The sequence below is a fragment of the Danio rerio genome, chromosome 4, assembly GCF_052040795.2.
Source record: "Danio rerio strain M-AB ecotype USA chromosome 4, GRCz13ab, whole genome shotgun sequence".
NCBI lineage: Eukaryota > Metazoa > Chordata > Actinopteri > Cypriniformes > Danionidae > Danio > Danio rerio.
In genome coordinates, this window is record NC_141024.2 from 38,028,492 (window position 1) to 38,040,624 (window position 12,133).

At 39.6% G+C, this 12,133-nt stretch overlaps 2 protein-coding genes and 2 non-coding genes across 5 annotated transcripts in view; 3 read left to right on the forward strand and 1 right to left on the reverse strand.

Annotated features, from left to right (window-relative positions):
- The window catches only part of LOC137491105 (uncharacterized), a 698,540-nt gene that overhangs the window by 319,794 nt on the left and 366,613 nt on the right, over positions 1 to 12,133 (reverse strand). The gene's annotated exons all lie outside the window — the stretch shown is intronic.
- Positions 2,866 to 4,732, forward strand: LOC147844854 (uncharacterized). 2 transcript variants are annotated; one of them, XM_088650532.1, is made up of 2 exons: positions 2,866 to 3,697; positions 3,782 to 4,732. In XM_088650532.1, exons 1-2 carry the CDS (start codon positions 3,013 to 3,015, stop codon positions 4,180 to 4,182), a joined length of 1,086 nt encoding a protein of 361 aa, XP_088506658.1. In that variant the 5' UTR covers positions 2,866 to 3,012; the 3' UTR covers positions 4,183 to 4,732. The 2 variants fall into 2 exon arrangements, with proteins under 2 accessions (XP_088506658.1, XP_087105149.2); XM_087249023.2 differs by having other exon boundaries at positions 2,866 to 4,732.
- On the forward strand, positions 9,263 to 9,335 carry trnak-cuu (transfer RNA lysine (anticodon CUU)). Its single transcript has one exon. It is a non-coding gene; the product is annotated as a tRNA-Lys (tRNA).
- Positions 11,136 to 11,209, forward strand: trnan-guu (transfer RNA asparagine (anticodon GUU)). Its single transcript has one exon. It is a non-coding gene; the product is annotated as a tRNA-Asn (tRNA).

Here is a 12,133-nt window from a genome sequence, read left to right on the forward strand (position 1 = left end):
TCAAGGCCCTCTTAGGAAAACACAGATCATTTGCATGCAAATTATTTTTCTTCTGTTATTCAAAACCCCTTTTTTCTTTAATATCTTTTTTACATTTACTTTTAATTCTTTAAAGCTGGAGAAACAGTTCAAGTGTATTTACCTGTACAAGCAGGTCCTGGCAGAAAAAACACAAACTAATAAGCATAAAATCGCTTACCGTTTTTTATTGTGGCCACATATTTGTGTTTTCTCTCCAGTCCAGCATGCACAGCAACACCAGTCCTGCTCCTTTCCAGCCCACCCAGGGACGCCAAATGTAGTGGTTTTCTTGGTTTTTCTCTTGCTAAATCAAACTCAGTCTGGAGGTTATGAATATCAGAAGAATATACTTTATTGTCGACAACAAAGGAGAACTTTCAGGAGACCCCCAGTAGCATCTCTGTCTGAAAAATTCTGCCTCACTCCTGTTCTTGGCTTATTTAAATACCCTTTTACATCCGTTGTTTTCCTTTGTTCTCCATATATTACACAAGATACCTCCTAGTTTAACCCCTGACCCCAAATACCACCTCTGACATCTGTTTCCTGAGACACCTCAGGCTCTTTTACCACTCTCTTTTCATCCCTTCTTTTATGACCCCTAGTTGTTTCCTCAGGCCATTTCCCCTTTCCAATTGTTTTAATGGTATGCAAGTCTACAAGCAGATTATACACATATAACCTGAATATATAGATTAACTTCACACTCCAAAGAGCACAAAATCCACCTCACCAGCAGGCTGAGAACATTATAAACATCTGAAATGTTGTTTTGGTCATTCTAAAACACCTGAACCGTTTCAGTATTCATGTTATTGTATTATTAATGACCTCCAGAGCGTCTGTTCACTGCGTCTTATGGCTTCAAACGCCAACACGTGTTGATTTTGTGCCAGCATTGTCCTCTGAGGTGAAAGTCATTTATTAAATAAATAAAAGATTCATGTAGTTTCTTCTACTGCAGGAAATTCTGTTTTTACTGTTAATATTTGGGGCCTGTTAATCAGGAAGTGACGATTTTGTTCTCTTTGATTCATTGGATGGAAACGTTGCTTTATTCGCACATCTTTTATGTGACATCCCAGTTTTGCGCATAAATTTAATTCGCATTTTTGGATGGAATCATAGCTATTGCCTACATTTCAGTAACACAAAGAACAAAGTCACGTAGCAGAATGGCTTGTCCTTTCTTAATGAATAATTTACTTAAATTCAATGACCTTCGACGAACATGTACTGTAACTAGATTAATAGGATTATTACTCGTTCTAAAAAGATTTTTTAGTCCTGCTAACATTCTAAATGTCATATCAACCTCTACCACTTGATAGTGCTGTGCAATTAATTGAAAATCTGGTTTCAATTTCGATTTTGGCTTCTAATGATTATGAAAATTCCTTAATCGAGATAAACGATTATTCCATCATATACCGCTCCCTTTCCAGTTGTACACACTTGTTGCTCTGCAAAGCTCAGTTCCACATGAAAATGACTAAAAGCATGTGCTGTAATGTAGCTTTTGCAGCACGGGACGCGCATCATTCCTATTTTCTTAATGTGAGCGCTTTAATGATCAAGTACATGCAAATTTGTGTAGTGTTTAGTGATTAGTCATATTAACCCTTGTTAGTATAATATACAAACAAGTTGAGAATCAAAAGACACTTGAAAGAGAAACCATATCAGAGCCGCACTATTCTTAAAGTGACAGTGCGCAATATTCCTGCTGCCGACTGTTTTTAGCATTAATCAAACAACAAAAGGAGAAAATCCCTCACTGCTCTTGACTGAAAGACTTTTGTAGCTCAAATGTTTTTCTAAAATTGAAAACTCTTGAGTATTTAATCTCTCTGTAAATCAACTCAGAGTTCAAGTTTAAACTCTGAGTTGGTTGAACCTCCTTACTGAAACAGGCCCCAGGTCATCATGACATGATTGACAATTGTCGCTGTTTGTCATTATACTCTGTTTATCCTGAGAGCTGATGCTGAGTATTCTTAGGGCTTTTCACACTTCAAATTGTTAACCCTGGGCCATTCTAACCCTGGATAAATTCTGGGTTATCAGTAGTCACCTTCCACACTGCTCATGCTATACCTGGGGTTAAACAATAATCCTGGATGTTCATTAACAGACATTTCACATTCGTAAACCCTGGGTTATCATTATTATTTTGTATATTTATATTTGTATATTGGACAAACCGCAAGTAACCTATTTAGATGGCATTTCTGCATCTTGTCAGGTATATACAATGTCACCAAGTAGGTCTTCAGCTAAGCCTCAGGACATGCACAAAGACAAGAAAACAAAAACAAAAGTACAAATAAATGGAAACAAGTAGCAAAGCGTGTCATCTTGCCGTCTCCTCATTACTCCAGTTTAAAGCAAACGTGGTATTAAGCATTTGCATAAGTTTTATACAATAATTCAAACTTGCAAATTTAAGTGTGAAATATGCATACTTGCTATGAACATACAGAATTTATCTCAATCGATGAAACAACACGAGTAATCTAGAGCGAGTGCATTTGGTTATTTGCATTTAAAAGCCACAGGCACAAAAAGAGCTTGGTTTTCCGCTGACCCCCAAAATTAAATATTCTACAAGGTATACGATCTGATTTTGAGCTGAAACCTCAGACACATTCTGGGAACACCAAAGACTTATTTTACATCATGTAAAAAATGGGTAATTGTAGAAACCTTTTAAAGGAATAGTTGATGTAGAATTGAAAATAGCCTCACATTTACTCTTCCTCGTGTGGATTTAAACCTTTATGAGTTTCTTAATCCTGTTGAACACAAAAGTAGATATTAAAAAAAAAAAAACGCTACTGGCTTACTGTGTTCCACAATAAAGGAAAGTTTCAAACCACATGACGGAGAGTAAATGGTAAGTTCATTTTAATATTTGGGTGAAAACATTCATTTCTTGCTTGTCGCTTTGAGTCTTCATACTAAAGCTAACTTCTTTTTATTTTAGATCTGATGGTGCTGAAAGAAGAGACTCATCAACAGAATGAAATAGATGAGAAGCAGCAGTTTGAGAAACCCCAAGAAATAACGACTGATAAAAAACCCACACTGACTAAAAAGACTTCACACGGAAGACCTTGGAAATCCAAATTGGGGTGTAATTTCAGCTGTAAACAGTGTAGAAAGAGTTTCAGTCAGAAGTCAAACCTTGATGTTCACATGAGAGTTCACACTAGGGAGCAACCTTTCACCTGCGAACAGTGTGGAAAGAGTTTTGGTCAAAAACAAAGCTTTAAAGCTCACATGAGAATTCACACTAGAGAGAAGCCATACACATGCCAACAGTGTGAAAAAAGCTTTTATCATGCTGGACACTTTGCAGCACACATGAGAATTCACACTGGGGAGAAGCCTTTCAGCTGTAAACAGTGTGGAAAGAGTTTCAGTCAAAAGCCAAACCTTGATGTTCACATGAGAGTTCACACAGGGGAGAAACCTTACACCTGCGAACAGTGTGGAAAGAGTTTTAATCAAAAACAAAGCTTTAAAACCCACATGAGAATTCACACTGGAGAGAGGCCGTACACATGCCAACAGTGTGGAAAAAGCTTCCGCCATGCAAGAAACTTGGATGTGTACATGAGAATTCACACTGGAGAGAAGCCTTTCAGCTGTAAACAGTGTAGAAAGAGTTTCAGTAAAAAGCTGAACCTGATTGCTCACATGAGAGTTCACACTAGGGAGAAACCTTACATCTGCGAACAGTGTGGAAAGAGTTTAGGTAAAAAACAAGACCTTTACATCCACATGAGGATTCACACTGGAGAGAAACCTTACACATGCACAGAGTGTGGTAAAAGTTTCCCACATAAAAACACACTCAATCACCACATGAGAACACACACCGGAGAGAAGCCGTTTACATGTGATCAGTGTGGAAAGAGCTTCACAACCAAATTTAGCCTCAAGAACCACATGAATGGTCACACTGGAACCATAGTGTTCACATGTGATCAGTGTGGAAAGAGTCTCACACGGAAAGACACCATTAAGCAACACATGAAGACTCACTCAAGAGAGGATCGATTTAGATGCAGTGAGTGTGGAAAGGGCTTTAAAAGTAAAAGAAGCCTCAACACTCACATGAAGCTTCACAATGGAGAGCAGAGTCCTCAACATTGAGGCCTTGTCCACACAAACACAGGTATATTTAAAACGGCAGCTTGTTCATGTAGTTTGTCTGTTCATTCAAGTGAAGATTATTTATAAACTACTTTCGAGAGGATCACATGCTTATGATTGTCAACGGCTGGTCCTGCTTTAGCTAAAACATGATTCACCAATCAGATGATTCCTGACTCACTATAGATAACCAGAACACAAAGCTGCGGTCACACTGGACTTTGAGATTGTGAAATTCTGCCATACGGCGCTGTGGAAAGGGGCGGGATCAAACAAGATTTTTAGAAATTAAAAAAGTGAGCAATTGCTCCATGGTTTAAATTTCTGTCCAGAGAGGTCATGTTTTGATCCTCGATTGGTCTCACGCAGTCAAGTGATGCGATTTCGCAGGTCAGAGTTCACCAAGCATGAACTTTGCACCTCAGCAACCGGTGAAACTTGACGCATGACCCTGTTTCTAGTCTGACGCATTCGTGTGCGTATGAATGGAAGTCTATGGGAGGAAAAGCCCAGTGTGACCGTAGCTTAACTCAGTTATCCTTGTCTTGAAGAAACCCTCTCCCACCCTTACTTCCCCCCCTTTCTAGATTGGGCAACACAGCAGCCAATGATTAGACAGTGGTTAGCACAGTTGCCTCACAGTAAGAATATCGCAGGTTAAAGTCGCTGCTAACCAGTTGACTTTTTGTGCAGAGTTTGCTCATTCTCCCTGTGCTCGCGTGGATTTCCCCTGGTTTTCTCCCACAGTCCAAAAACACACAACCTAAGTAAACTGAACATTAAATTGGCACCATAGTCGAGCTCTTAGTAAGCCTTATATCTCCCTTTAGCCGATCTACCTGAGCTCACACTCCCCTCTCGTCCTGCTAACGGGAGGGAGCCCAGGGCTTGAGGATCTTATGAGCTTAGGTCTCTCCCGGGACAGCATGCCAAACAAGTGTGAACTCTTGAATGCATATAAAGTTAATGATAATGAAACCCTTTGAACACCTGAAAATTTAAACTCAACTGAAGAGGGGTGAAGATTTTGCCAGCTGTTTTGTAGTGTAGATCAGGGGTCACAGCCCAGTACGAGGTTGTGAGAGTTGCTATCGGGCTGCAAGAAGGCAAAATAACTCTATATGTTGATAGATTGTATTGGCTTGTTTCATATGCAACAAGTATCTGCTTCTGGTAAGGTGTGAACCAAATAACCTACAGGAACTCAAGAGATGTGACCCAACCAAAGCAGTTGGGTAATCTCCAGGGGGGTTTCATCAGTGTCTCACAGACTGTACTTTGGTTTAAGTTACTTGAAGATGGACAAGTTAACATCAACTAACATTGTTAACATTGTCTTCAATAAAGTCTTCTCCCTTTAAGAACTTTGGTCAGCTTACTTATTTTATGCATTAGTCATCTATACATTGGCGAGCCACCCAAGAACGGTTAAGCCAAATACAGTCAAATCTGAAAATGTGCTTAAACTTATTATGAACCGATCACCATATTTGTGCAGGGTTCCACACAATTCTTTCATGTTGTCACAACACAAATTAAGTTAACTTAACACTTTTAAAAAATGTATGTCGACTGAACATTAAGTTGTCCCAATGAAATCTCAATAATTGTGTTATTTCAGCACATTTTAATTAAGTAGTTTGAACAAGTAAAAAAAATAATTTTCTGTATAATGGAGATTAGATTTTTTCGGCACATTTTTAAACATAATAGTTTTAATAACTAATCTCTAATAACTGATTTATTTTATGTTTGACATGATGAAATTAACTAAGACAAGTTATTGTATAAGGATGGTTTGTTCTGTAGACTATTGGGGAAAAAATAGCTTAAAGGGGCTAATGGTTTTGTCTTTAAAATGGTTTAAGTTTAAAGTTTAGAATAAAAAACAGCTTTTATTCGAGCTGAAATAAAACAAATAATACTTTCTCCAGAAGAAAAGAGAAAGAGGAGACTTTTTTTTAGCCTAATATGAGTTTATGAATCTTAAAGTCACACTTTAAAAGAAACTCCATACCACCAACTTTTTTAAAATAAGATTTGGGATTATACACTACATCTAATTTTTATGTTTTTATTAATTTATTTATTTTTATTAAATGTTCAAAAAATATGCAAACCAAGTAGGCATTACAAGCATAAACAAGGAAGAAGTAATACAATTACAATAATAGGCAGACACAAATATAGGAAAAAAATTGCGTATAGTAATGACAGTTGTATTTACCGTAAAAAAGTAAATAAATACAAATTAAATTAATAATAAAACAAAAACAAATATATTAGAAAAGTTTATGCAATATATGTATATATACACACACACACACAGTACTGTGCGCTGGTCAGTTGGCATTTCTGTGTGGAGTTTGCATGTTCTCCCAGTGTTCACGTGGGTTTCCTCTGGGTGCTCTGGTTTTCCCCACAATCGAAAAAACATGCGGTACAGGTGAATTGGGTAAGCTAAATTGTCTACTATATGCAAGAAAAAGAGAAAGGGGGTGTTTTAATAGGTTTAGATCTGGAGAAGGCTTTTGACAGGGTAGAGCATGATTTTTTATTTGCAGTTCTTAAGGAGTTTGGTTTTGGGGAAAATTTTAGAAAATGGATTCAAATTTTTTTATACAGATATTTTAACTTGTATTAAATGTATTTTTTTAACAGAATGTCTTCAACCAACTAGATCAATAAGGCAAGGATGTCCATTGACTGCTTTATTATACACACTGGAAGCTGAGCCACTGGGGATACAATTAAAGGGATACAAATAGAAAACAATGACAACAGAGAAGCTGTGTATCAATACGCTGATGATACTACATTGTTGGGGATTTTAGAGCGATATTGTAAAGCATCAGGAGCTAAGGTTAATGTTGGAAAAAGTTTATGCATGAGGGTGGGAAGAGTAAAATAAATAACACAACATATACCCTTTAAAGAAGAAAAGGAACATACAAAAATGTTGGGAATTTGGGTGGGGATGGATTCTAATAAAGCAGATATTTTAAATTGAGAGAGTTTTAAATGGAATTGAGAAAAGACTGAGATTTTGGAAAGCTAGAAATTTGACGTTAAAAGGAAAGTATTCATCTTAAATGCTTTAATGTTGTCAAAGGTCTGGTATGTGTTAAGTGTAACTGCGTTGCCTGAAGTATACTATGAAAAAATAAATGATGTAGTTTTAAAGTTTTTTTTGGGGAAATGGAAGAGCCAAGATTGCTTATTATACTTTGATTGGGGAGGTAAAAGAAGGAGGTCTGGGACTTTTGGATAGTTTTTTAAAAATGAAAACATTAACAATTAAGATTATTCAAAGGTTTTTGGAAGGGAAAATGGGTGTGATTTGGAAAAGTGTGTTGGGTTATTATTTGAAGAAATGTGGACATTTTAATATGGGATGTAATGTTTTATTGATGAAGATGAAGAAACGGATGATAGCAGGTCTGCCAAAATTTTATGTTGAGGTCTTAGAATCATGAGGGGGATTTTTAGAAAATGTGTTGATTATACCAAAAGCAAGGGCGCAGATTCTAGAACAACCACTTTTACTGAATTCAACAATTTTAAGTGAAGGAAATGTTTTATATTTTAAGGAATGGTGGGACGGAGGATTAAGACAAGTTAAAGATGTATTATATGAAGTAATAAAAGGATTTGTACCATTAAAAGTAATTGTGGAGGATGGGTATAAAAGAGTTGTTAAAGCAAAATTACAAAGACAATGTCATGAGTTGAAAAAAGCAATACCAAAAGACTGCATTAAAATAATTGAAAAAAAAAATAGTTGGGCGATGAAGATGAATTACCAGAGACCTATTTTAAGAAGAAAAATGGAGAGATCAATGAGCTTATGTACAGTTAAGAGTTTTTATGCTATTTTTAGATAAAAGGCTTTTGTAAGACCTATAGCACTCAACTAATTAACAAAGTTTTAATTATTTATTGAGACATATTCGCATATTAATATAAATGAGTAAATAAATAAAATGAATAGTATAAATGAATAAAATGGGTATTAAACAAGATATAATGACCCAAAGGTTGGTGATTCGAGCCCACCCACTGACAAATTACGCACTTTGCTCCCTTGCAACTGCTAACATGTGCACTGGGCATATATCCTGGGCCACATTCTGTCCAGCGTTACAAGATGAAATCAGGATTTAGTAGAACATTGTCACGGGTAAGGAAGGTATTAATGTTAACAGTGTCTAGTTCCAGTGGGGACTCCTCATCCACCTGGCTAGTTCAGTCGGTAGAGCATGAGACTCTTAATGTCAGGGTCTTGGGTTCGAGCCCCACATTGGGCGTTTCTGTTATTTTCTCTCTCTATCTCAGCAAACTTACATTAGCGTTCGTATAGCAGACCTTTTGAGACAAAGTTCCGCGTTTCTACCACTGTAGGTGACGTTTCACTAAGTCTCTGTGGCGCAATCGGTTAGCGCGTTCGGCTGTTAACTGAAAGGTTGGTGGTTCAAGCCCACCCAGGGACGAATCAAGCATTTTGCTGCCTTGTAACTGCTAACACGTGCACTGGACATAGATCCTGGGCCACATTCTGTCCAGCATTACAAGATGAAATCAGGATTTAGCAGAAGATTTTCACGGGTAGGGAAGGTATTACTGTAAACGATTTCTGGTTCCTAAAAGAGCTTCTCATCATCCCCGCTAGCTCAGTCGATAGAGCATGACACTCCTAATCTCAGCGTCGTGGCTTAGAGCCCCACATTGGGCGTTTCTGTTACCTCTCTTTCTCTCAGCAAACTATCATTAGGGTTCATATAGCAGACCTTTTGAGACAAAGTTCCGGGTTTCTACCACTGTAGGTGACCTTTCACTAAGTCTCTGTGGCGCAATCAGTTAGCGCGTTCGGCTGTTAACTGAAAGGTTGGTGGTTCAAGCCCACCCAGGGACGGATTAAGCATTTTGCTGCCTTGTAACTGCTAGCACGTGCACTGGACATAGATCCTGGGCCACATTCTGTCCAGCGTTACAAGATGAAATCAGGATTTAGCAGAACATTGTCACGGGTAGGAACGTATTACTGTAAAAGGTTTCTGGTTCCTAAAAGAGCTTCTCATCAGCCCGGCTAGCTCAGTCGGTAGAGCATGAGACTCTTAATCTCAGGGTCGTGGGTTCGAGCCCCACGTTGGGCGTTCCTGTTACTTTTCTCTCTCTCTCCCAGCAAACTTACATAAGGTTTCATGTAGCAGACTTTGAGACAAAGTTACGCGTTTCTACCACTGTAGGTGACTTTTCACTAAGTCTCTGTGGCGCAATCGGTTAGCGCGTTCAGCTGTTAACTGAAAGGTTGGTGGTTCAAGCCCACCCAGGGACGAATTAGGCATTTTGCTGCCTTGCAACTGCTAACACGTGCACTGGACAAAGATCCTGGGCCACATTCTGTCCAGCGTTACAAGATGAAATCAGGATTTAGCAGAATATTGTCACGGGTAGGGAAGGTATTACTGTTAACAGTGTCTATTTCTAGTGGTGACTCCTTATTCGCCTGGCTAGCTCAGTCGGTAGAGCTCGAGACTCTTAATGTCAGGGTCGTGGGTTCGAGCCCCTCGTTGGGCGTTTGTGTTACTTTTCTCTCTCTCTCTTAGCAAACTTACATTAGGGTTCATATAGCAGACCTTTTGAGACAAAGTTCTGACTTTCTACCACTGTAGGTGACTTTTCACTAAGTCTCTGTGGTGCAATCGGTTAGCGCGTTTGGCTGTTAACTGAAAGGTTGGTGGTTGAAGCCCACCCAGGGACGAATTAGGCATTTTGCTGCCTTGCAACTGCTAAACCGTGCACTGGGCATATATCCTGGGCCACATTCTGTCCAGCGTTACAAGATGAAATCAGGATTTAGCAGAACATTGTCACGGGTAGGGAAGGTATTACTGTAAACGGTTTCTAGCTCCTAGAAGAGCTTTTCATCAGCCCCGCTAGCTCAGTCGATAAAGCTTGAGACTCTTAATCTCAGCGTCGTGGGTTAGAGCCCCACATTGGGCGTTTCTGTTACCTCTCTTTCTCTCAGCAAACTATTATTAGGGTTCATATAGCAGACCTTTTGAGACAAAGTTCAGCGTTTCTACCCCTGTAGGTGACCTTTCACTAAGTCTCTGTGGTGCAATTGGTGAGCCCGTTCGGCTGTTAACTGAAAGTTTGGTGGTTCAAGCCCACCCAGGGACGAATTAGGCATTTTGCTGCCTTGCAACTGCTAACACGTGCACTGGACATAGATCCTGGGCCACATTCTGTCCAGCGTTACAAGATGAAATCAGGATTTAGCAGAAGATTGTCACGGGTAGGGAAGGTATTACTGTAAACTGTTTCTGGTTCCTAAAAGAGCTTCTCATCATCCCCGCTAGCTCAGTCGATAGAGCATGAGACTCTTAATCTCAGCACCGTGGGTTAGAGCCCCACATTGGGCGTTTCTGTTACCTCTCTTTCTCTCAGCAAACTATCATTAGGGTTCATATAGCAGACCTTTTGAGACAAAGTTCCGCGTTTCTACCACTGTAGGTGACCTTTCACTAAGTCTCTGTGGCGCAATCAGTTAGCGCGTTTGGCTGTTAACTGAAAGGTTGGTGGTTCAAGCCCACCCAGGGACGGATTAAGCATTTTGCTGCCTTGTAACTGCTAGCACGTGCACTGGACATAGATCCTGGGCCACATTCTGTCCAGCGTTACAAGATGAAATCAGGATTTAGCAAAAGATTGTCACGGGTAGGAAGGTATTACTGTAAAAGGTTTCTGGTTCCTAAAAGAGCTTCTCATCAGCCCGGCTAGCTCAGTCGATAGAGCATGAGACTCTTAATCTCAGCACCGTGGGTTAGAGCCCCACATTGGGCGTTCCTGTTATTTTTCTCTCTCTCTCCCAGCAAACTTACATTAGGGTTCATGTAGCAGACTTTGAGACAAAGTTCCGCGTTTCTACCACTGTAGGTGACTTTCACTAAGTCTCTGTGGCGCAATCGGTTAGCGCGTTCGGCTGTTAACTGAAAGGTTGGTGGTTCAAGCCCACCCAGGGACGAATTAGGCATTTTGCTGCCTTGCAACTGCTAACACGTGCACTGGACATAGATCCTGGGCCACATTCTGTCCAGCGTTACAAGATGAAATCAGGATTTAGCAGAATATTGTCACGGGTAGGGAAGGTATTACTGTTAACAGTGTCTAGTTCTAGTGGGGACTCCTCATCTGCCTGGCTAGCTCAGTCGGTAGAGCACGAGACTCTTAATCTCAGGGTCGTGGGTTCGAGCCCCACGTTGGGCGTTTCTGTTACTTTTCTCTCTCTCTCTCTCAGCAAACTTACATTAGGGTTCATATAGCAGACCTTTTGAGACAAAGTTCCGCGTTTCTACCACTGTAGGTGACTTTTCACTAAGTCTCTGTGGCAGAATCGGTTAGCGCGTTTGGCTGTTAACTGAAAGGTTGGTGGTTCAAGCCCACCCAGGGACGGATCAATCATTTTGCTGCCTTGCAACTGCTAACACGTGCACTGGACAAAGATCCTGGGCCACATTCTGTCCAGCGTTACAAGATGAAATCAGGATTTAGCAGAACATTGTCATGGGTAGGGAAGGTATCACTGTTAACAGTGTCTAGACAAAGTTCCGCGTTTCTACCACTGTAGGTGACCATTCCCTAAGTCTCTGTGGCAACATTATGAAGCTGCAGGCCCCGAGACCCAACCGCATGCTCAGACCTGCTCGCTCAGACCAACACTTCCAGACCTATCGTTTTCTCAGACAGTGCCACCTGCTGTTGGAAAAATTGCCTAACCTGAATTCATTGATGTATAAATTGTAAATTACACTATTTTTCTACTATAAAATATTGCACTATGATTGAATACATTATATAAAATATTAAACATACTAGATTATGATTTAATGCATTAAGTCTGTTGTATTTTAATAAACTGTATTTGTAAATAGATATTGTTCAGTTACTT

Bases quoted from the DNA above. Each gene is read 5' to 3' on its own strand.
- LOC147844854 (XM_087249023.2), top strand. From the start codon at position 3,013: ATGGTGCTGAAAGAAGAGACTCATCAACAGAATGAAATAGATGAGAAG.